At 41.5% G+C, this 23,814-nt stretch overlaps 2 protein-coding genes across 3 annotated transcripts in view; one reads left to right on the forward strand and one right to left on the reverse strand.

Moving 5' to 3' along the window:
- dis3 (DIS3 exosome endoribonuclease and 3'-5' exoribonuclease) overlaps nucleotides 1-14,945 on the reverse strand; it is a 53,252-nt gene extending 38,307 nt beyond the window's left edge. The window contains exons 1-5 of the mRNA XM_048532355.1: nucleotides 14,573-14,945; nucleotides 9,950-10,107; nucleotides 8,229-8,425; nucleotides 3,389-3,462; nucleotides 1,286-1,453 (exon numbers count right to left, since the gene is read on the reverse strand). Of these exons, the coding sequence (XP_048388312.1) occupies nucleotides 1,286-1,453; nucleotides 3,389-3,462; nucleotides 8,229-8,425; nucleotides 9,950-10,107; nucleotides 14,573-14,824 (849 nt within the window). The 5' untranslated portion in view covers nucleotides 14,825-14,945. The remainder of the gene's footprint in view (nucleotides 1-1,285; nucleotides 1,454-3,388; nucleotides 3,463-8,228; nucleotides 8,426-9,949; nucleotides 10,108-14,572) is intronic.
- A 1,318-nt stretch (nucleotides 14,946-16,263) lies between these two features.
- pibf1 (progesterone immunomodulatory binding factor 1) overlaps nucleotides 16,264-23,814 on the forward strand; it is a 117,815-nt gene continuing 110,264 nt past the window's right edge. For both annotated transcript variants that reach the window (XM_059646488.1, XM_059646489.1), the window contains exons 1-3: nucleotides 16,264-16,394; nucleotides 18,886-19,182; nucleotides 22,164-22,264. In XM_059646488.1, coding sequence (XP_059502471.1) covers nucleotides 18,934-19,182; nucleotides 22,164-22,264 — 350 coding nt within the window. In that variant the 5' untranslated portion in view covers nucleotides 16,264-16,394; nucleotides 18,886-18,933. The remainder of the gene's footprint in view (nucleotides 16,395-18,885; nucleotides 19,183-22,163; nucleotides 22,265-23,814) is intronic.

Genomic DNA, 23,814 nt, shown 5'->3' on the forward strand with positions numbered 1-23,814 from the left:
CTCTCAAAATGCTTGTGCTAAAATGGTGCTGAATAGTTAAGCAGTAAGTTCACAAGTTCATTAGGGTCCATATTAAACAAAACTTTCAAATGATTAGTGTTTTCAAACAATAGATTTCCAGATGAGACAGGATGTAATCTATCACATACATTGTTAGCATAGTCAAAGCAGAGGAAAGGCTAGGGGAGTACTTAAAAATATAAAGTACAGGGACACATTTAAATTTTCAAAACCAGTGGGTTGTGAGGTCCAAAAGGATGAAATATTTTATAACATTGGTCTACCAAAATCTGTTATCAACCACCTCTCCCATCTCAGCAGAGATCATGCTCCCCTCTCTGAAGCGAAAAACAGTCACAAATGCACCAATAATTGATTCCAACTAACTTCAAGGTGCATGCAGGAGTTATGAAATAATAAGGGAACAAGCTAAGTGAGTGAATTTTTCCACAACAAAATTTACCTCGCACTTAAAAGAAAATGTTTGATGATTCTGAAATGCTGATATGGAGAAATTCCGGAGGTAACATGTAACGTACAACTGATTTCTAGCCATGAGATAAAGATAACATTGGGCTAGTTAAGACATGATTTACAAAATAGGCAATGGCTGAGCTCAGAACATAATTCTCAGGCACTGATCAGAAAATACTACTACTTTTTTCCATGTGAATCTTTCAGCTCCACACAGCATATTTATTACTCAATTTGAACTTGATCATTTTACTGACATCAAGTCTGACAATTTATTCTGTTGATAAAGGAAGTGGATTACTAATTTGATGCAAAATCTTACACAGCTAGAGGTTATGATTTCCACTGCTTAACGGCGATTTGAAAATCCACATTGAAAATAGGCACAGCATGAAGCCATTCTGCCCTTATAACCTGCTCTGTATCCATCTCAGCACCCTCATTCCTGCTTTCTCCACAAACACTGAAAGACATAGTTCTTTGGGCTATAGTTATCTTCTTCTTGAAACCATTCAGTGTTTTGGCTTCAACTGTCTTCTGTGTCAGAGAATTCTACAGGCTCAACATTTTCTGGATGAAGAAGTTTCTCATCACAACCCTAAGATACCATTATGCTGACATTGAGACCCTCAGTTATGGGTATCCCAGTCATCGAGAATATTCTTGCTTCCAAGGTGCCAAATTTGAAATGCTGGGAGTCACCCATATATCTCCACTTCTGAGCTTCTCCTATACCAATACACCATTTCCAATGACAGGTTTTACAAAAATGTATTGTCATTAAGAGAACTGAAAAACTGAGCAGAATTACATCTTTGTTTTCTCCTTCTTCTCCATGGATCCAGACTGTTGCTTCCAGATAGTTGTCCCTGTTGGCGCGGAAGGTCCCCTGGAAGTAGTGATTAGACTTTAAACCTTGCTGTATTTTGGATAAAGGCAGATGTTCTGTGAAGATCAGCTTACCACTGTCAATGTCATTCTACAGTGAAAGAAAATATTACTTTTGGTTATATTATGCAGACAAGTTACCACATTTGAACGCAACAATTTTGAATTCTTACATTTGAAGTCACTGTATTTTAGATGATACTTAAACACATTTTCTGCAGCAAGTAGTAAAAAACTTGAATCAACATCCTTCATTTCAACACAGCACTACTGAGGTTGTTGACTTGCTCGCCGAGCTGGCTTGTTCTCGTTCAGACATTTCATCACCATGCTAGGTGACATCATCAGTGGAGTCTCCTATGAAGCAGTGTTATTCTACTCCCCTTGAAACTTATACTGTTTGATCCGTTATGGTGAATAGTGCCATTTCCAGTTTTGATCTGTATGGGTTTGTATACACGATTCAATTCTACTTATTTGTTGATTGCGTTATGGGTGGAAATCCATACCTCTAGGAATTCCCACTTGTATCTGTGTTTGGCTTTGGCTGCTATGGTTACCTTGTCCCAGTTGAACTGATAGCCTTCATTGTCCGAATACTGATATTAAGGAGAGTTTATCGTGCAGTTTTGCTGCTAGCTGATGTTCACGTATTCTGATGGCTACTTTCCTTCCTGTCTGTCCTCCTGTTGTTGTCTGTTTAGTAGGCATCTGCAGATGAAGTTGTGGGGATATCCATTTATAGCGAGGATTTATATTGTGCCCTAAACCACTAGCCACTCTGCCAGACATCAAGAACATATCAGAACTGACAGCAGGACTCCTAAGACCACTAGGAATCATGGTGGCCAACAAGCCCATAGGCACTCTATGACAAACACTTACAAGGATTAAAGACCCCATTCCCACAACATGCAGAACCAATGTGGATCACAAAATACCAAAGAACGACTTCCACAAATATTACATTGGACAGACAGGCAGGAAACTAGCTATCAGAATACATGAACATCAACTAGCAGCAAACCGGCACAACAAACTCTCCTTAATATCGGTACACTCAGACAACGAAAGCTATCAGTTCAAATGGGACAAGGTAACCATAGTAGCCCAAGCCAAACATGGATGCCCAGGGAATTCCTACAGGCATGGTTTTCCACCCACAATGCAATCAACAAACACACAGAATCGGACCCCAAGTGCATACGCATACAGATCAAAACCGGAAATGGCGCTATTCACCATAATTGATCAAACAGTATAAATTCCAAGCGGAGTAGAATAACACCACTACATCGGAGACTCCACTGATGATGTCACCTAGCATAGCGATGAAATGTCTGAACGAGAACAAGCCAGCTTGGCGAGCAAGTCAACAACTTGACCCACAACCCGAGCTACAGATCTTTGTCAAAACTTTAAGCAGCACGATTGCTGTAGTTATAATAACCATAAAGGCTGCAGCAGATCAACTTAAAAAGTCCATCAACATTTTTCAGGGTATGGAGAGGTAAACAAACCTCCATCTTTCTCAGAAGACTAAAAAAAGGGTTTTAGTGTATTTGGGCATTATGAAGTTTGTACTTCAGTAACAAGAGCAATTTTTATTAGAAAATTACCTATTAAGGCTCGGAACAAAATAAATCGTAGTCATGTTGGTAATTTAATTGTATAGGCACTTTTATATTTTTGTTTTAATTTTGATGTTATTAAGTTTATAGATGTATACATCAGCTGCTGTACTGATTAAAATGTAAAAAGAGAATCTCCACTGAACTAGCCAACAGTGCATCAACGGAAAAGAAAGATTATAGGACATATTTAACACTTCATGTCAGCTAAGATTTATGTTGCATAAGATCTTGAAAAGAAAAGGATTCTCAAACCAATCAGTCACTTGTAGTGATTGTAAAATTGACAGCATTACTAGAGTTTTCCTTAGTAAAGGATCACAAAATAACATTTTAAAACCTCTCTCCTCCCTTCTACCCTGCCCCACAGAGCAATGTTTCAGGACAATACTTACAGTTGCATCTGGAACACAAGCCAGGCGATCAACTAATTCAGGATTCCCAACTAAACTCTTGACATATTCATCACCTAAGGAAGATTGAAGAAAAAGTGACCACAAGTGAACAACACAAAACTTTAAACCATTCCAAATGGAGAAACAGTTAACAGTTATAATGTGAATTAAAATTTCTAAACATTTCAGCTGATAAAGTTGTGGCCCGATGAAGTATTCACGTCTCTAGTACAAATATTTTATAATTACCAAAAACATTTTAATAATCCACAAGAATGATTGGCATTCCATTATTAATTCTCATGTTTTTAATAACTGGAATCTTGCAATATGTATTATTATTGGCTTTAGGATACTATAAAATGAAACCTGAACTAGTCGGCTTTACTCAAAAGATTATTATTTAAAGTTGGCAAATTTATCCTTGTTAATTCAATTTCAGCTATGTATTCCTATTTGATTATTCGTTGTTATATTTGACGTCTTATATTTACGCTAAAAGAAGTTTGCTGTACTATTTTAATTATTTTAGAAGCCTTGTTAGAATGAAAATTGTGCAAAAGATACTACCAGAACTCCCAATGCATTAATTAGTAGGAAGTCAATGGATGACAAGGCTCCACCTTGTGGTAGTGACAATAATAGTTTAGGATTATGGTCCATGTTAGAAAACAGAGACAGGCTGCCAAATCAAATCAGCCCCACTTTCTCAGTATTTGCAACACAGTAAAAATTAAAATACTCAAAGACCTTCAAAACTGACCTCAATAGTTCATAACCACACTAACTAACACCAGACCTTATGGATGCCCGACACCAGGTTTATAACGTAAATAAAAGATTTAACAATTTATTATTAATATAATAGCTTTAGCAGAGTAAAAAGTTAAACAACAAGGTAATCGAATTAGTGTCAAAGATTTAAACCCAATCTGTTTTAATTCTAGCCTTCACGTTCAGAGAAAGATTTAGGGGTTTAATCAAAAGGGAAAAATAAACAATATGTAACTGCCCAATCCTTTTAAACTGTTTCCAAATTTATAATCTCACAGGCAAGAACCATGCTTACTTTCTGACAATACTGAAGCTTGCAGATAGTAGGCTCCGAGGAATACTTGTTTAATTCTTATAACTAAAGTTCTATCCTCTAAACATTTAATACATTGACAATGAGAGAAAAACCAGGAAGCAATCATGCCTTCAGCCTATAGCTTGTGCAGGCATAATCTTTCTGACTTATAGCATTGTTCAAAAACCAGTTCAAATTCTGGCCTCTCTTTGTCAGACTGCTTGCGTCCCTACAAGGTCACAGTTAACATTCAACGTCTGCTTGAACATAAGGCCTCTCTAGACTCAAAACATCTACACACTTTTTAAACAAAAACAAAGTTCAGCCCTGGCCTTATGAACAAATAACAATTTGTTTAAGCGATAACAAGGTGTAGAGCTGGATGAACACAGCAGGCCAAGCAGCATTAGAGGAGCATTCTTCAGAAATGGAAGAGGGGAAGGGGATTCTGAAATGAATAGAGAGATTTTGTTCCCTTTTTATTTTTATAAAGCAATCCGCAGTTCACAGTCCAAAGGCTATCTTCAGATCTCAGTTCAACTCCAAATCAAAAATGGTAAAACAAAATAAAGTGAAACAAAATAATGAAAAGTCAGTGAGGGTGCTAACATGCAGCAACACTGAGGAAATGGCAATCTATTTCCACGTCAAAATGGCTTGGACAGGAAATTACAAATAGTGGTGTTCCAAAACATCTGTTGCCTCGGCCTTCTGGATGTCAATGGCCATGGGTTTTGGAGATGTGGTCAAAGGAGCCTTGGTGAATTTCTGCAGTGCATCTTGCAGATGGCACAGAGTCTGCAACTGAGCATTGGTGGTGGAAGGAGTGAATGTGGATTCAGTGCCAATCAAGCTGACTACTTTGTCCTGAATGGCATCAAGCTTCTTGAGTTTTGTTGGAGTTGCACTCATCTAGACAATCAGGGAAATATTTCATCATATTCCTGACTTGTGACTTGTAGATGGTGGACAGGCTTTGCAATTCAGGAGACAATCTAATCACTGCAGGATTCCAAGCCTCTGACATTCTCTTGTAGTCATTGTATTTATATGGCTGGTCCATGTCAGTTTCTATCCATTCTGATCTCGCCCCAAGGATTTGAAACTGCCAGATTCAGGGATAGTAATGCTGTTGAATGTCAGGGGATAACAACTGCAATGCCTCTTGTTGGAAGTTGTCATTGCTTGGCATTTGTATGGTATAAATGCTAGAATCATAGGATCCCAACAGTGTGGAAACAGGCCCTTCGGTCCAACAAGTCCACGCCGACCCCCAGAGCATCCCACCTAGACCTATCCCTCATTACCCACCCAATACGCACATCTCTGAACACCACTGACAATTTATTTTGGCTTGCCACCGAGCCTGCACATCTTTGGTCTGTGAGGAAACCCACGCAGATACAGGGAGAATGTGCAAACTCCACATAGTAACCTAAGGCTGGAATCCAACTCGGGTCTCTGGTACTGTGAAGCAGCAGTGCTGATCACTGAGCCACGGTGCCGCAATTTGAAATTGTCAGTCCACGACTGGAAATTGCCTGGGTCTGACAATATTTAGACCACTTTATCTGAGGAGTGCAGGACATTGTTTGCGAATGAACGCATATCCCTATTTCTGATCATAAGATGGTTGGGCCTAGTAGTGTCACCTGGTCAATACCTGAAGATATGGCATAGAGTCATATAGCACAGAAACAGTTGGAGATGTGATGACACCTCCAACAGCCAAAACAATCTTTCTTTGTGCTTAGGTATGATGGCAATCAGTACAGAATTTCACCCTCAATTCCAATTAATTCAATTTTGCTATGTCTCCTTCATGCCATGTTTTGTCAAATACTGGTTTGATGTCAAGCTGAGTCACTGTTACTTCACCTCTGGAGTTCAGATGTCTAGTTCATGTTTGTACTAAAGACTGCAATGTCAAGATTTGAGTAACCCTGGTAGAACCCAATTGAGCACTGCTAATCAGGATAAACAAGTACTGTTTGACAGCACTGCTGTTGACACTTCTATCACTATTGATGATCAAGAGTAAACTGATGGGGACAGTAATTGGCTGGGTTGGATTTGTACTGTTTTGCACGTACAGGACACACCTCAGTCAAGATGAACCATCCACTTGTCACTACTGACAGAAAACTCTACAAATGCTTAGCCTGATCTTTTGCAGCAACAAAATCATTGAGGATGGGGATATTTGCAGGGCCTCCACTGAACTGTCCAACACCACTGACAAATAAATAGACACAGTGAAGAGCTAAATCTCATCTATTAATGATGGAATTGCTTAAAACCTGTCTAACATTTGCTGCTAGGCACACAACAATCCTGTGCTGTACCTTCAGCAGGTTTATTAAAAATTCCTCCTGCAGTGGACACTGATTGTTGAACCAATATGATCGCTGTCCAGGGTCTTGCTTGAGGCCGCATATGAAGGTTGCATAATGGATGTCGTCTTTTGGGTGACCTTGGCAAACCTTCTTGCTGGTTACTGCCTCTGGAATCCACTTGTTGGGGCTCGTCTTTATGGCTGACTGTGGGCCTTTGGCCTTGCACTCTTTGCCTGGCCAGTGGGGTGTCAGTTGTGTCTTGTAACACCGACATTTTTGTTTGCCTGACCCTGTAATGGTGACCTCAACCTCTTATGATGGATCATGGTTATTACTGGTGGAATAGTGAAGAGATGCCGGTCTTGTCCAAGCTGGGGGTGGAGGACGATGGCTGTTTTCCTCTGGGGTACAATGGATGTCCTTCACTGTACTGTTGACTGTGGGTTGGAGGGTCTTGTTGTTCTAGCTACAGTTTCCATGTAATTTGGGACTGCAGATTTTGATCGTGGCCAGTGGTCTATAAGCTCCAGATTGGTGCATAGCAGATGGCATGTTGTAGCTGCCGAACTCAGTTGTTCCTGGCACCTCATGGTATTCTCCATCTTGTCTGAATGGGTCCTGGGGACTGTGGCAAAATACATCACCCCTCCGGGGCAGTGGCCGTCAGTGGGTGGTGACTGTGTCAGGCATTCTGGGGCTGATTGATGAGGAGTGCTTGCCACAAACCTCAGACACAGTACAGCATTAAGAAAGACCACAAGTCAGAAAGGTGGCAATGGATTTAATTCTAAACAAGGTACAGGTTGACAAAATTAGTGCCAACTGGGTCAGGCACTGAAATAAACAATGTTAAAACAATTCTTACGACACTCAATGTGATTTTTGGTCCAATAATTTCTTGAATTTAAAGCAAAACAATGTTAAAAAAGGGCAATGGGGACTCTCAATACTGTAGCAGTCCACGTGTGTAATGCAACAAGACGTAGGCAACATTCAGGCATAGACCGATAAGCTGTAAAGCCACATTTGTGGTATACACTGTGCCAGGCAACGACAATCTCCTCCGACAAGCAAGTACCTAATTACTGCCCTTTATAGTTAGGCACATAAATACTGACCCTAGAAATGCAGGTTAAAGGATAGAAATTCTTTTGTGAAGAGCACACCTCCTGACTCTCCAGAGCCTATACGCCAACAACATCATTATCAAGAAGTAACTGGTAAACCAACTATCCTAATTTGTTCATATACCTGTCACATACCAGTGTCTGGAGTTTGTCTAGGTACTTGCTCTTCTCAGTCCATTTTATATAATGAGAAACCACTCACTACTATAGATGCCTGTTCTAGTGAGCAAAAATTTTAATGTTCAAGAAGTATGTATTGACGAAGGCAATAACACTCCAGTAGGGCCTGATTACCATCCCATACTTACATGTAAATGCTATCAGGCCATCTTCCACAGCACGTTCTTTGTTTTTTCTGTCATTTGTTATCAAGATAACCTGAAGTTGCACAGTGTTGTTTTGTGATTTTTTTAGATGTTCATTATACCACTTCACTGCTATCCGTATTGCTCGGTCGTTCCTGTCATTTGCACTTTCACCTTGCTCCTGCTCTATATACGTATCTCTGAGGAGGCAACATACACCAAATGTCAGGAACTTTATTCAAAGTAGATTAATACTGAATTTTCAACACTCTTAAAAGCTACATAAATCTTTTGTCAAAATGATGAAGCCACTTTTGAAATTCCTAATTACATCCACTGAATTGATGGGGAGAAAGGAACGAAACTAGTGGCACGTGGGTTTTGGATGCGAGAGAGGGTTTAATGGCTAGGTTGGCAGTTTTGCTGCAGACAGAAAAGACCAGAATCTCTGGAGTAAAAATAGAAATTTGTTTGCTTTGGGAGAGCTTTATGAACAGACAGGTTAAGCATTTGAAGTGTACTGACCAGCTTTCAGTTAGAAGTATCAGAAATTGACTTTTTTTGGCTAGGAAATGGGTTACCAGAGTCATAGACTCAGAGAGCCTCCAGTAGAAAATGAGGCCGTTCAGCCCATCTGGCTTGCACTGCCCCTGCCTTCCCCCCACCGCCACACCAAAGAGCATTCCACCTAGCAATCTCCACCCTATCCCACTCTATCCCAACATTTAGCATGGATATTCCAGCTAGCCTGTACATTCCTGAACAATATGGGACAATTTAAAATGGCAAATCCACCTAAACTCTAATCATTAGACTTCAGAAGGAAACAGCAGCACCCAGCAGAAATCCACACAAGCACGGGGAGAACGTGCAGACTCCACACGGACATTCACCCAAGGCTGGAAGCGTAATCAGGTCCCTGGCACCGTGAGGCATCCGTGCTAACCACTGAGCCACCATGCTTCCCTCAGGGAATGTAAGAATTTTAGCTTGAAAGTTCCAGACACAAACTGTTACCTGAAGTATAAAAGAGTTGTTTGAAGTTGAAAAATTCTAAGCTCAGTTGTGTGAATAATTAAAGAAGCTATCAAAGTCTCAAGACCAAAAATTGAAAGAAATAATCAAGTCATACCTATAGATGTGACAGAGAAGGGACTTATCTCGAGTGTTTGGAGTATTGCAAAGTGATGGCGTTGGTATGGATGGAGTTGCATTTTTACAGCATATTTTGCAATATTTCAATTTTTGTATATGAAGATAGCTTGGTTAATTCTATTTTACCTTTTGTAGTGCATTATAAGCTTTTGTTTTATTATTAGAACCAGATCTGCAACAGGGTTTGTTTGTGTTTCAGTTAAAAAATATATAATCTATTAGGCCATATTTCAGACTGGGATCTGACTTGCTCAGTAGTAACATCAGCTGGAATTATAACAAGAGACAGAAAGTATATTGGTTTCTAGTTGTTATTTAGCAAATTCTAAAAATCAGAAAAATATTGTAATTTCCCTCTAAAATAAATTTCTAATTTCAATATCATACAGTTTACTCAATAATACTGCTTTCATTGTGAACAGTACTTCATTCTCTCAAATTTTGGAGCAAATAGCCAATGAAATCAGTCAGATAAGACACAGAAGGAACATTACAAAACACCATGTTTTCTGAATCAAATTAAAAACCAAACACTAAATTATAATCCTTTATGATTTATCTTTTCTTACTTGTGATGTTCGTTTGTGAAAGTGTAAAAATGTTTTTCAGGATTGTTAACCACGTCCTTAATTCTTTTGTATACAGGAGCACTTCGATGCCTGACTTCCTGTAGCACCGTCTGTAGGATCACCACGTTCTGGATTGCAGGATCCTCAAGAATATCAATCTAACAATGAAAAAGAGAGTTTTGGACCCAAAAGAATGGCAATCGTAAAACTATTTGAAATCTACAAGTTCACGTGCAGCAACATTCTCTTTCTTTTCAGGAGTCACGTGATCACTGAATTTAACTGCATAATCATTCACAACATGAAACAGAAAGACAAATAGCATCAATGGTGCAGCAAGATGCAAAAAATCAGAGGCATTTGATTGTATTCTCACTTCTTAAATCAGAGGAACAGGGCTTCAAGTTTCATTCCATAGATTTCTGCAGATCTGGAACACTGTTTTGTCAGAAATGCTGTCTTTTTCGTGAAATGCTAAACTGGTTTCTTCCAGTCCTCGCAGGAAGAAGTAAAAGGCTGAAGAACAGGTGAGGTATCCCTTGCACCTTGAGTGACTTGAAACTTTAGTTAATATCATAAGCAAAATTTTGTTATTAACAAATTTTCTTTCAGCAAAGGAGCAATATCTGTTCTGTTTCCAATTAGAAGTTCAATTTTAGCTTCAGCATTTTCTTTACAGACACCTAGCTCTTCATATGAACTGGACGCATCAGCAAACCACTAGAAGACAACAAAGAAATTTGGATGCCAGAAATCCAAAACAGAAACAGAAATTGTTGATGAATCCCAACAGGTCTGACAGCATCAGTGAAGAGAACAAAAGCAGAGTTTATGTTACAATATATCACATTTTCCCAGCGACAATCAGGACTGGAGAAGGGTAATGGGACTTGGAAATGTTAACTCTGCTTTCTCTCCTCTTAATACACAGAAACAAGAAGCAGCGACTAGAAAACGAACTGAATCAGATACCTTGAGGGGGGTGGTAGTTACCACCTTTGCCTCAGAGTCAACTGTGTTCAGGGTTTGAACACTAAAATCAAGGCTGATGCATCAGGCCAGGACTGAGGAAGCAGTGCACTGCCAAAAATGCCATCACTCACAAGAGACCTGACATCAGGGTCCCAACAGATGGATCTTAAAAAAAAAACCCATGGCACTATCCCAAAAGTATAACAGGCAACTTACCCCAATTTCCCCACCAATATTTCTCTCATACATTTCTCTGGGACCAAGGATGACTTGCTTCTACTCTGGTTGAGGTAGCTGAAAGTTCAAAACACGATCTGGTGACTGCCACCAGTGGTGTTAGGATGTTTGGGCAATAGAGTTACTCAGTTATAGGTTGTCCTCCTCGATGCCTTGACTTCACCTCCACAAGTTTCAAAGTCTCTAGATCCATTTGGTGCCACTGCAGATGTGTAAGCTCCCTCTGAGAAACGGCACTTTTGGCAGTGGACTGCTCCCTCTGTGACGGTTTTGCTGCTGAAGATCACGGTTTGCACAACAAATTCCTGAGCAAAATCTGACAATTTTTGAGCCAGATATAAGGCAGATCATCACAGCTGATGCAGTCAAATGCTTTCATAGTCGCAAAAATGGTAGTATGGAACAGGGATACTTTTCAGTTATCACCACCTTTGGAGCATCTCCAAAAGTCCCTGGTGTGCTCTCCTCTGCCCACGTGCAAAAGTACAAGGTTGAATAGACTTGCATTTAAATTTCTGATGAGAATCAATTTTTTGGCTTCTTGCACTCAAGTTAGTGACTGTTCAGGTTCGCTGTAGGATCTCTCAATCTCGTCTGCTGCCTCAAACGTAGGAACATGCATGCTAATGACAGGAACAATTCTTCACTATCTTTGATTGTTCACGAAAACTTAGAGTCAGAGTATTACAGCATGGAAACAGACCTTTCCATGCAACAAGTCCATGCCAGCCAATGTCCCAAACTAAATTAATTCTACCTGCCTGCGCTTGGCCTATATCTGCCAAACCTTTCCTGTTCATGAACTTATCCAAATGTCTTTTAAATATTGTAACTGTATCCACACCCGCCGCTTCATCAGCAGTTCACTCCACACATGAACCATTCTGTGTCAAAAAAATGTTGCTCCTCATGTCCTTTTTAAATCTTTCTCCTCTCACCTTAAAAAGTGCCCACTAGTTTTGAACTCCCCTGCCTTAGGGAAAAGATCCTTGTCATTCACATTATCTACACCTCACATGATTTTATTAACTTCTAAAGTCACCTCTCAACCGCCTAGGCTGCAGTGAAAAAAGTCCCAGCTTTTGCAGTATACTTTTAGATTTCAAATCCTCCATTCACGGCAACATTCTGGCATTTTCTTTTCTGAACACTCTCCAGTTTAATAATATCCTTCCAACAACAATGACTAGATATGCACACAGTACTCCAGAAGAGGCTCACCGACATCCTGTACAACGAGACAGAGACAGTAGGAACTGCAGATGCTGGAGAATCTGAGATAACAAGGTGTAAAGCTGGATGAACATAACAGGCCAAGCAGCATCAGAGGAGCAGGAAAGCTGATGTTTCGGGCCTAGATCCATCTTCTGAGGAAGGGTCTAAGCCCCAAAATGTCAGCCTTCCTGCTCCTCTGATGCTACTTGGCCTGCTGTGTTCATCCAGCTCCACATCTTGTTACCTCATGACATATGAAACGCTTGTTTTTCTCACAACAGAATCACTGAGGTACGCTCAAGCCTCCTGTTCTACCTAAATGCTATTTTCCCATGTTATTGCAATATTCCCTGTTAATTAGAAATCTACCAATCTCTTGTCTTGTACGTACTCAATGATAAAGAGTCCATTCCTTTAGGGAAGAGGATTCCAAAGATTTACCAGTCTAATTACTCCAATCCCGGTCTTTAAAAAAAACCTATTCCTTATCCTGATACTTATTGTGTATCTCAGCAACTTACTCCCGCAACCAGGGATAACACCTTTAATTTTGCATCTACTCTGCTGTATCCATCTAGAACATTGTATGTTTTACTTAAATCACCTTGAATTCTCCCGAACTACAGAGAATTTTGGAATTCTGATCCTAATACTATTACAAGTGTATCGACACCAAATGGATTGTTGTGGTTCAAGAAGACAATTCACCACCATGCCCTCTCACAGCAGAGACGCAGGAGATTAATGTCGGCTTAACCAGCTGTGCTTACATCCCCTGCATGTTCCTACGTTTGAGGCAGTTCACGAGATTGAGAAATCCTACAGTGAACCTGAACAGTCACTAACCTGAGTGCAAGAAGGCAAAAAAATTGATTCTCATCAGAAATTTAAACACCAGTCTGTTTAACCTTGTACCTTTGCATGTGGGCAGAGGAGAGAACACCAGGAACTTTCGGAGATGCTCCAACGGTGGTGATAACTGAAAAATATCCCTGTTCCATACTACCATTTCTGGGACTATGAAAGCATTTGACTGCATCAGCCGTGATGATCTGCCTTATTGTCGGATTTTGCTCAGGAATTTGTTGTGCAAGCTGTGATCTTCATAAGCTGAAATATTTGACCTCAACCAAGCACTGCAGATTGGCACATTTCAAGGTTCAGGAATATGTGGTGAGAGATGCACTAAAGCTTGGTGCATTGGGGAAAGTCTGAGGACTTTGTGCTGAAGTTAAATGCGGATCCGTTCAGTTCCTCATGCCTCATATACAGTTGTGCATGTCTTTGGTTTGTTTGCATAGAGTCAAAACTCCACTGTTTGTCTGTTTCCTCGATATTTTACCGAACAGAACCAAACTGCATTTGTGACTGTGTATGTACAAAGTTTTTTTTAAAATGAATAATCTGTGTACGACCTATGGGCTGACGAGGAACATATGCTGAGAGTAGCAAGGGTGTTGAAACGGCACCTCAAAGAAAAGGATGTGAAAAGTTTAGTTTCATCCCACTTTCTGCAGTTTTCAATTTGGAATGATTGGAGCTTCAGGCTTTCCAAACTGGAATTTCTTAAGAGCGAGGTGCCAAGTCGATTTTGAGTACAATATCCTGTTTTTGTTTATACAAATTTACTGAACGAATAATATTGTTTCGCGTGCTGGGGGAAAAGAGGAGATAGAGGAATACGTAGGGGATATCCTTCATAAATCAAGAAAACCCGCGAGAATTGCGGGTGCTTGTAAATCTAAAGCTAGAAAAGAAATTGCTGGAAAAGCTCAGCATCTGTGGAGAGAATTCAGGCCAAATATTTCGGGACCGGCGACCCTCCTTCAGAAGAGGGAATAATGTCCTAAGTTCTGAGGAAGGGGTCACCGCACCCGTAAGGTTACTTCTGATCGTTTTGTTTTCTCCAACAGATGCTTCCAGACCTGCTGAGCTTCTTCCCCACCACCCCAGCAACTTCTGTCCTTGTTCCCGATTCACAGCATCCGCAGTTCTCCCGGGCAATTTTTTCTTTAGTGAACATAGGACATAGAAAAGTACAGCACAGTACAGGCCCTTCGGCCCACGATGTTGTGCCGTGGAATAATCCTAATCCAAAAATAAAATAACCTAACCTACATTCCCCTCAATTCACTGCTGTCCATGTGCACGTCCAACAGTCACTTAAGTGTCACTTGAACTTTTGAATAGCGTCCTTACCTGGTGAAGCACCACGTTGGTGTCGGGCAGGAGGTAGTGAGGCCGGGGGCAGAGCTGACTGTCGGTGTGGGGGCTGTCGGTTAGGCCGCTGGGGGTCGGGTTCTGGCCCGGGGAGGGACATTGGCCCCGGGAGCCGCACTCCTCACACGGGGCCCAGCCGCACAGGATGTCGTCCCGCAGGTAGTGCTCCCGCACCACCTTCAGCACCCCGCCCGACCGCGTCTTCTTGACGAAACTCTTAGATTTCAGCATCTTTGGCGGCGGGGACGGAACGAAGGGGGGCGAAAAGGGGGAGGGCGGTGAATAAAGATGTCGTTTTACTGTTACTTTTTTCAAACACAACCCGCCGCCACCGACAACAGCCGGAGCACCCCACCCCCTCCAACTGGTGGCCGACTGAAACTCAAACCACCTCAACTCCTGAAGGGATAATGGGAACTGCAGATGCTGGAGGATCCGAGATAACAAAGTGTGCAGCTGGATGAACACAGCAGGCCAAGCAGCATCTCAGGAGCACAAAAGCTGACGTTTCGGGACGCTGCTTGGCCTGCTGTGTTCATCCAGCTCCACACTTCGTTATCTCAACTCCTGAAGGAATACAATTCCTCACCAAAACGACAAATTGACTCCAAATCCGGCTTCACTACAAAAGACTGTCCTGTACACCACCCCCAACCAACAAACACACACAGAAATTGTTCGAAAATCTCAACAGGTCTGGCAGTACGTGCGGAGAGAAATGAGAGTTAACCTTTCAGGTTCCATTGACCCTTCTTCAGAAAAGACTCGGGGCAGCCTTTGGTCATCGTATCTCCACAGGAAGAGTGACTGTCCCTTTCTCTCAACTTTCACCGTTCAAATCTTCCGATTCGGATTTAAGTCTCACGTTCCAACGAAGAAGTCTTCCCACACCAGAAACTCTGCTTCTCTGTTCTCAAGGAGAGTCACTGGGCCCTAAGCGTTAACTCTGATTCTCTCCGCAGATGGTGATACATCTCCTGACTTTCTCCAGCATTTTACGTTTTTGCAAAAATTGAAGCTTATGTTCATTGTTACAATTAACACATTATGAGTACTTCTCGCTTCTTTCGCCTGTTTAAAACTTATTTATTCCAATCCAGTCGCACACTGAATGACATTTCGAGCTGAATTTAGATGTGAATTAAAGTAGCGGGGAAATGTTGAACTGTCTCCACAAGGTAATATTGGGGAGTTTCTTCGTTAGCGTTTTGTTTGGCCAACTGTAGGCTGGTGGTTAACCCTTTCCCGTCTGAAGTTCTTCCTTCCACCACGAGGTCGGTTCTTATCCCCGTTCCACAAAGTATTGAAAATCTTCGTTATTCTTTTGAAAAGTCGTATTGGAAATGCTAACGTATGCGAACAAAATAAACGAAAATAACACACGCTTTGGTGCTGGCGAACTGCCTTGTGAGCGTAAGACGGTCCTCCAGTACAGGAGGCGCTGCGGGCTCCGGTCCGCCGACGCAGGGAGGAGAGGGCTGCTGCATGTGCTGGTCCTCCAGCACAGGAGGCGCTGTGGGCTCCGGTCCGCCGATGCAAGGAGGAGAGGGCTGCTGCATGTGCTGGTCCTCCAGCACAGGAGGCGCTGTGGGCTCCGGTCCGCCGATGCAGGGAGGAGAGGGCTGCTGCATGTGCTGGTCCTCCAGCACAGGAGGCGCTGTGGGCTCCGGTCCGCCCAAACTGGGGGCGCTGCTGGTTCGTATATCTGTTTTGCGATGCCTGTTGGTGAAGTGCTGGAGTTGAGGCGGTGATTTTAAGTTGCAGTGAAGTGTGTTAGTGTTTCAGGCGGAGACTGAGCCAGGTAAGTGAGTGATGGTGACTGGGACCGAGCAGAACATTGATTGGGATTGCGGAGCTGACGGGGGAAAAGACCGGTTGCTATGGGCCTGTTGTAATCATCCGAACAGCTAACGAATCTCTCTGCCAACGGTTGGAGGAAAAACTGATTGAAATTGCTCTTCCGTCGAACGAAATAATATGTTAAAACGGAACTAAAAGCTATGCAGAGATGGAAGGAACTGTAGATGCTGGAGAATCAGAAATGGAAGAATGAAGAAGGGTCTAGGCCCGAAACGCCAGCTTTCCTGCTCCTCTTGATGCTGCTTGGCCTGCTGTGTTCATCCAGCTGTACACCTTGTTATCTAAAAGTTACGCATTTGTTCTTGCCAATGCAGACAGTAACACACAGGTTGGAAATCCACAAGTGTTGGGCGCAGGGGCTGGTTTATTGTTCTTTTTGGGGACGTTGCGATCAATTATATTCACACAACAGTTGCAGATGCTGGAAGATCAGTGAAAGATGAATTCCTTCCACCTGGACAAGGCCAAGATAGTGCTATTCTGGAGGCAGGCGAGCTTGAGTCATATTCAGTTCTGTATTGAAATAAAGAACTGCCGATGCTGGAAATTGGAAATAAAAACAGAATTTGCTGGATAAACACAGCAGGTCTAGCAGCTTTGTGGAGAGAAAGTAGGGTTAACATTTCAGATCCAGTGACCCATCTTTGGAATAATTTCAGTCTAATTATCATTCAGGTTTTTGCATTGAGTTGGTGTGTGTGTGTGACAGGTACAGACTATGTGTTTAATCTTTGCTTATAAGACAATTCCTCCATCATGGGATTATCATAGTGTGTTCAATAAAATAATATATTCTCTCAAAGCTCACTGACTCCACATGTGGTCTCACCACCACCTTGTACACTCATAATAAGACTTCCCTCTTTTTATACTCCAATCCCCTGAAACAAGTTCCAACGTTCTGCTGCATTTCTGTGCTAGCTTTCATGTACAAGTATCTCCAATTCAGGTGTAGCTTTCTGCAGTTTTTCTACATTTAAATAATACTATTCTTTTGTTCTTCCTTCCAAAATGAACAACTTCATGTTTTCTCACATTATACTCTGTTTGCCAAATTTTTTGCTGACTTAACTTGTTAATGTCTCTCTGTAAAACTATTTGTATCCCTCTTGCAGTCTGCCTTTGACTACAACACATTCACTTCCTTCCTCCAAGTCATTTACAATGTACATTAACGGTTGTAATCCCAGCACAAATCCCTGTAGAACCCCACTGGTCGCAAGTTGTCAACTGGTGGTGTGTGGGGCGGGCGGGGGGGGGGGGGGGGGTGGGTGGGGAGAGAGAACCCTTCTCTCCACTTACTATTTCTTGCTCATTAGCCAACTCAATATACATGCCACTAAACTATCATCAGTACTGGGGGCTGTCATCTAATGACTTAACCATTTCTGCTAATTTGCCCCCAGCTGCTTATATTCCATCAGCAGAACCTCTTTCTATCCAGGTCGTTAGTACTAGATGCACCAGAACAACTGAGCCATTCCCCTCCCATTCCTGTGTAGCACATATGAGATGTCATGAGCCAGAGCTCCAGGCAGACAGCTGTCAGTACTTTCAATCCTGACCACAAAGAATAATGTCTGTTCCCTGGATTATATTATCACTGATTATGACTGTATTTCTCTGTTCTCCACTTCCCCCGTGTTCCCCCTTGAATGGCTTCTTGTACTATGGTGTTATGGACAATTTATTCATCCTCTCTACAGTCCCACTTTCATCTGTACAGGGAGCAAGAATATCAATCCTGGTAGACACACTCAAGGTCTGAGGCACCTGTAGCAATTCCTCCTGGATCCCTCTATTTATCTTGATTGTAATCACACCCACCTGTCCCTGATGACTGATTGAATTTGAGATTGTTAAACCTTTTCCCCATCCCTGATGTGTCACAGTGTTTGAGGCTCTAAGTGCAGCTTATCAACCCTGAGCCAGAGTTCCTTAAGCAGCCAGCACTTGCTGCAGATGTGGTCATTATGAGCCACAATGAGGTCCACCAGCTCCCACATCATGCAGGTTCAACACATTGCCTTGCCCTGCAACTCCGTTTTGCTCAGTTCTTAATTTGTTTGTTTTTAAATTAATTTCCGACTGTCTTTTAGTTTGTAAAATATTTCTCCTAATAAGCCTTAATTTAAATGTAATTAATATTAGTCAAATCAGTATCTATTACCCACCAATGAATGTATTGTTTCCCCTTGATGTCACACTTTGTTCTGTGCTTGGCCCCCAATCCTGGACTTCACTGTATTTTGTTAAAAAGACATCACAAACATCAACCAAGAAAAAACTTCTTGTCCGCTGCACCGAATTCCCAGCTGCTCCAAAAGCCCAGTAATGTACACTCATTTGGGCTGTTCCTCACTTTGGATGTAATCTCTATTTCCTCAGCATGAGAACCTCTGATTGTGCGTTTTCTTTGGTTACTATTTAAGATCAAGAGACTTCATCTGTGTCGAAGCAAATGTTCCAGAGGAAAAACTATGTCCCAGAAGAAGTATAAAGATGATAAAGCCCATGTTTCCAGCTCCTTTGAGTCGGAGGACATCAGTTTAGAAACAACGGTGCCTACAGATGATGTTTCTTCATCAGAAGAGAGAGAAACTTCCACTAAAGTCACCAAACAGTTAATTGAGAGGAAGGAACTTCTTCACAACTTGCAGCTCCTAAAAATTGAGTTATCACAGAAAAACCTGATAATTGACAACCTGAAGGTTGAATACCTCACAAAAGTAAGTGCTTTGTTATGCTCCTTTTGCTTGTTTTAAATTACTGCATAAGCAATTAGTATGTACTAATTGGTAACATTTGATGTAGTTGTGATAAGTACCGTAAATATGTTTAAGAGGATGCTAGATTTGTGCAGATGAGAGAAAGGAACAGAAGGATATGCTAATATGGTTTGATAGCTCTGCGTGGATGGAGGTTCATGTGGACCATAAACACGCAGTGAATATTTGGGCCAAATTATTTGATTTTTCTAGACTGTAAATCTTGCTTCAGATCATTGAACCTGTAAGAAAACATGATAATATTAACTACACCTTCACTGATTATCTGAAATTGTTAGTTTAACATAAGCAGTTGAGCATGTAATGCAACTCATTTAAACTGACTGGAAATGATGTATGTTCAGAAGAAGGGTCCTGACCCAAAACATCAATATTCCTGTTCCCCTGATGCTGCCTGACCTGCTACATTCCTCCTGCACCAATACTGTGTTATCTCTTTATAGCCACATTGATGTTCTGTACTAACTGAATTATTTTTACATTTTCAGGTTTTATAGTATATCTTTTCAAAGATATGCTGCATTCATACTGGACTAAAATAACATTATGAAGTTGGTGATAACAAAATTTGGAGCTGGATGAACACAGCAGGCCAAGCAGCATTATCTCTGATCACAATTTTAATCTCGCTGCGAAGCCTCTTCCAGGATGCCTAACCTGGGGAAGTTACCCTCCTCCATCTAGATCAACCTCAGGGGATCTCTCCCCCACTGCCATCTTCGGTCCGCCTCCTCCCCTCTCCCTATTTATTACAGAATCCACTCCCCATCCCCCTTTTCTAATGAAGGGTCTAGGCCCGAAATGTCAGCTTTTGTGCTCCTAGGATGCTGCTTGCCCTGCTGTGTTCATCCAGCTCCACACTTTGTTATCTCGGATTCTCCAGCGTCTGCTGTTCCCATTATCTCTGATCACAATTATGAAGTTGGTGTCCACTTTATTAAGCATGGAACACACTTGATCATGGCTAATTTCACAGGGATATTTGATATTAAATATTATAGCAATTGTGTAGACTTGTGTCAAAGTAACTTTCTGCTAAGGGAATAAAAATGCTAGCTTAATTTACTTGAGGTCTACTTTGAAATTTTCATGGCTGATTTTTAGTTTTAGATTAACATTTTCATAAACCAATGTGACCCCATTTTAAGATTCCCAACATGCACAATCCTTTGTGAATGCCCTGCACCCTCCTAGGTCTGGACTGTTTGTTGTTACATAAGAAATAGGAGCAGGAGCAGGCTGTCTGGTCCACCATTCAATAAGCTCATGGCTGATATTTTCATGGACTCGGGTCCATTTACCCACCCATCACCATTATCTGTTCACTGTTCAAAAATCTATCTTTGCCTTAAAAACATTCTGTGAGGTAGTCTCAGCTGTTTCAATGGGCAGGGAGTTCCACAGATTCATAGCCCTTTGGGTGAAGAAATTCTTTCTCAACTCAGTCTTAAATCTGCTCGCCCATATTTTGAGGCTATGCCCCTAGTTCCAGTTGCAAGTGTTATTTCCTTTTATTTCCATTGTTCTAAACCAGTAGCTACAATTCTTTTAGATGGACTTGTTCACTCGGTATTACTCCACTTGCTTTTGATTTGCCTTTAAAATTTACTTTAAATTTGCAAGATTAAATTTAATGTTTGGCCAAAAAATGCCTGCAAGGTTTACGGATCAGTTTTTTCCTGTTAATCCTGGAAAGAGTGAGAGAACCAGAATGTGCCACATTGGGAGATAGTAGAGGCCAGAAACCCCTCAGCCTTTTGAAAAGTTCCTGGATGAGCACTTGAAGTCCTACAACCTTAAAGGTTATGGACCCAAGTGCTGGAAAATGGGATTAGTATAAATAGGTTGGCGCAGACTCTCCTCAGTTATAGAGGTCTAGAGTTCATAAAAAGGACCCTTGATCCATCTTGCACCCATTAAAGACAAGCACCTAACTATTCTAATCCCATTTCCTAATACTTGGCATTGTATGTCTGTGTCTAAGCACTTCTTAAATGTAATGAGAGTTTCTGCCTCTACCAACCTTACAGGCAATGAATTCCAGATCACCACCACCCTCTGGATGGAAAAAAAGTTTCTTTACATTCCTTCTGAACCTGCTGCTTTACCTTGCATCTATGACCCTGGTCACTGATCGCTCCACCAAGGGAATACATTTCTTCCTGCCTACCCTGTCTGTGCTCCTCAAAATTTCATACATCTCAATCATGTCCTCTTTCAGTCTCCTCTGCTTTTTACTCTGCTGTGCTATATGACTGTATAAAAACCTTGTGGAAAATGGTATACATATTTAAAAGTGCAATAGGTGCACTGTTTTCAGTTCTAATTTTCAGCTCAGCAGCTGTCAGAGAAATGGAAGTAACAGGAGTAACAATAACCATTGCAGTCTTCAGAAGGAAGGGGTGGAGAGCAAAGCACAGTAGTGCAGATATGCTGCCACAATACAACCATCCAAATGCGAAGATTCACAGATGCGTTGAGAGGGTCTAACAGCAGATATATTGCACTGATGTAAAATGCAATTAACAGAAAAACAGCAAAGTTTAAATCCGCTACCTATCTTCCCAGCATCAATCCTGTGTTTCCAGTACAGTCGCAGCACCACAGGTAATGAGTCTGATAATGGTGGCCAGCTGGAGTTGCAGATCGGAGATGTTGCAGTGCGTATTTTAGGAGGCACGTTTCTTTCCATATTTCAATTTTTTTGACTTTGTCTTTGATTACTTTGCAAGCTGTTTGTGATTTTTCATGTTTCCCCAAATGCTGTAATGTGGCAGTTTTATTGAAAGTGACCCAAGTTTGATGTAACAGCAGTAAATATGGCTGAATCGTTTAAAACCTGCAGTAAACATTGTTTTATGCTAACTGAGTTAAACCATTGCATCATTCTTAATTTCTAATGCTGTTTTTCTGTGGCACAGATAGAAGATTTGGAGGAAAGGCTAAATGATTCCCTTCACCAGAAGCAGTTGCTCCAGGTCCGTTTGGAGAACCAGCTGAAAGTTCAGCAGGATGAATCAAGGTATGTCCTCAACACACTATCTGATGTGAAATTTTAAAAATCTGCTATACTAGTATTCAGTTTACCAAACCTTAACTCTGCAGTCCTCTCAGAAAGGATCCCTTTAGGGCAGAAAATAATGTTTCGAATATGGAATTAATATAGCTTTTTTTTGACAAGTGACTTAATCAGAATAAATGTTAGTGGTTAGTTAGTGATAATGGGAACTGCAGATGCTGGAGAATCCAAGATAATAAAATGTGAGGCTGGATGAACGCAGCAGGCCCAGCAGCATCCCAGGAGCACAAAAGCTGACGTTTCGGGCCTAGACCCTCCCTCTGATGAAGGGTCTCGGCCCGAAACGTCAGCTTTTGTGCACCTGGGATGCTGCTGGGCCTGCTGTGCTCATCCAGCCTCACGTTTACTTGACCCTACTGCAGTGGCAGCAGCTCAACTTGATGTGTGGAAATCACAATGAGATGGTGGTGTAGTGGTAATGTTACTGGAGCAGCAATCCAGAGACCAAGGTGAATGCTATTGGGACAAGGGTTCAAATCCTATCAAGGAAGCTGGTCTGATTGCAGATAGAATACAATGTGGGAAAGTGTGATGTTATGCACTTCGTTAGGAAGAATAGAGGCGTAGCCTATTTTCTAAACTGGGAAAGGTTATGGAAATCTGAAACATAAAGGGAGTCGTGAGTCCTCCTTCAGGATTTTCTTAAAATTAATGTGCAGGTTGGCAGTTAGGAAGGCACATGCAATGTTAGCATTCATTTCAAGAGTGCTTGAATACAAGAATAGAGATAGACCACTGAGGCTGTGTAAAGCTCTGGCCAGACCACTTTTGGAATATTATAAGTAGTTTTGGGCTTCGTATCCAAGGAAAAATGTGCAAGCATTGGAGGGATTCCAGAGGGGGTTTACAAGAATGATCCTGGGCATGAAGAGCATTTCAGATGAGGATTGTTTCAGGTTTTTAGGCCTGTACTTGATAGAGTTGAGAAGGACAAAGGGGGACCGGATTGAATCTTGGAGAATTAAGAGATGCCTGGATAGAGTGGACATGGAGAAGACGTTTACATTATTGGGAGAAAGCTGATGACGTGATTTAGTTATCTGATGGCAATATTAAAATTAAATATTAATATCTATCTACTTTTTGAAATTTTTTTCTCATGAGATGTGGGCATCATGAGCATCCTGTCCTGACTTGTGCTTGAACTGAACAGTTTGCTAGGCTGTTTGTTTGAAGTCACATGTAATCCAGACTGGACAGGCCTACAGATTTTCTTCCCTCGAGGACATTAGTGAGCCAGAGATTTCGTTGGTGATTGACAGCTATCATGGTCACCGTTAAGAAAATTACCATTATTTTCCAGGACTGAGGACACAACCTCAGAGTGAAGGTTTGACCCTTTAGAATTGAGATGAGGAATTTCTTCAGCCAGAGGGATTGAACCTGTGGAACTCATTGATACAGTTGGCTGTGGAGTCCAAATCATTTAGTGTATTTAACACAAAGATTGAGAAGGAGGAAGGCAGGAGAATGGCGTTGAGAAACCTACCAGC

The sequence above is a fragment of the Stegostoma tigrinum genome, chromosome 6 (genome assembly GCF_030684315.1).
Source record: "Stegostoma tigrinum isolate sSteTig4 chromosome 6, sSteTig4.hap1, whole genome shotgun sequence".
Lineage (NCBI taxonomy): Eukaryota > Metazoa > Chordata > Chondrichthyes > Orectolobiformes > Stegostomatidae > Stegostoma > Stegostoma tigrinum.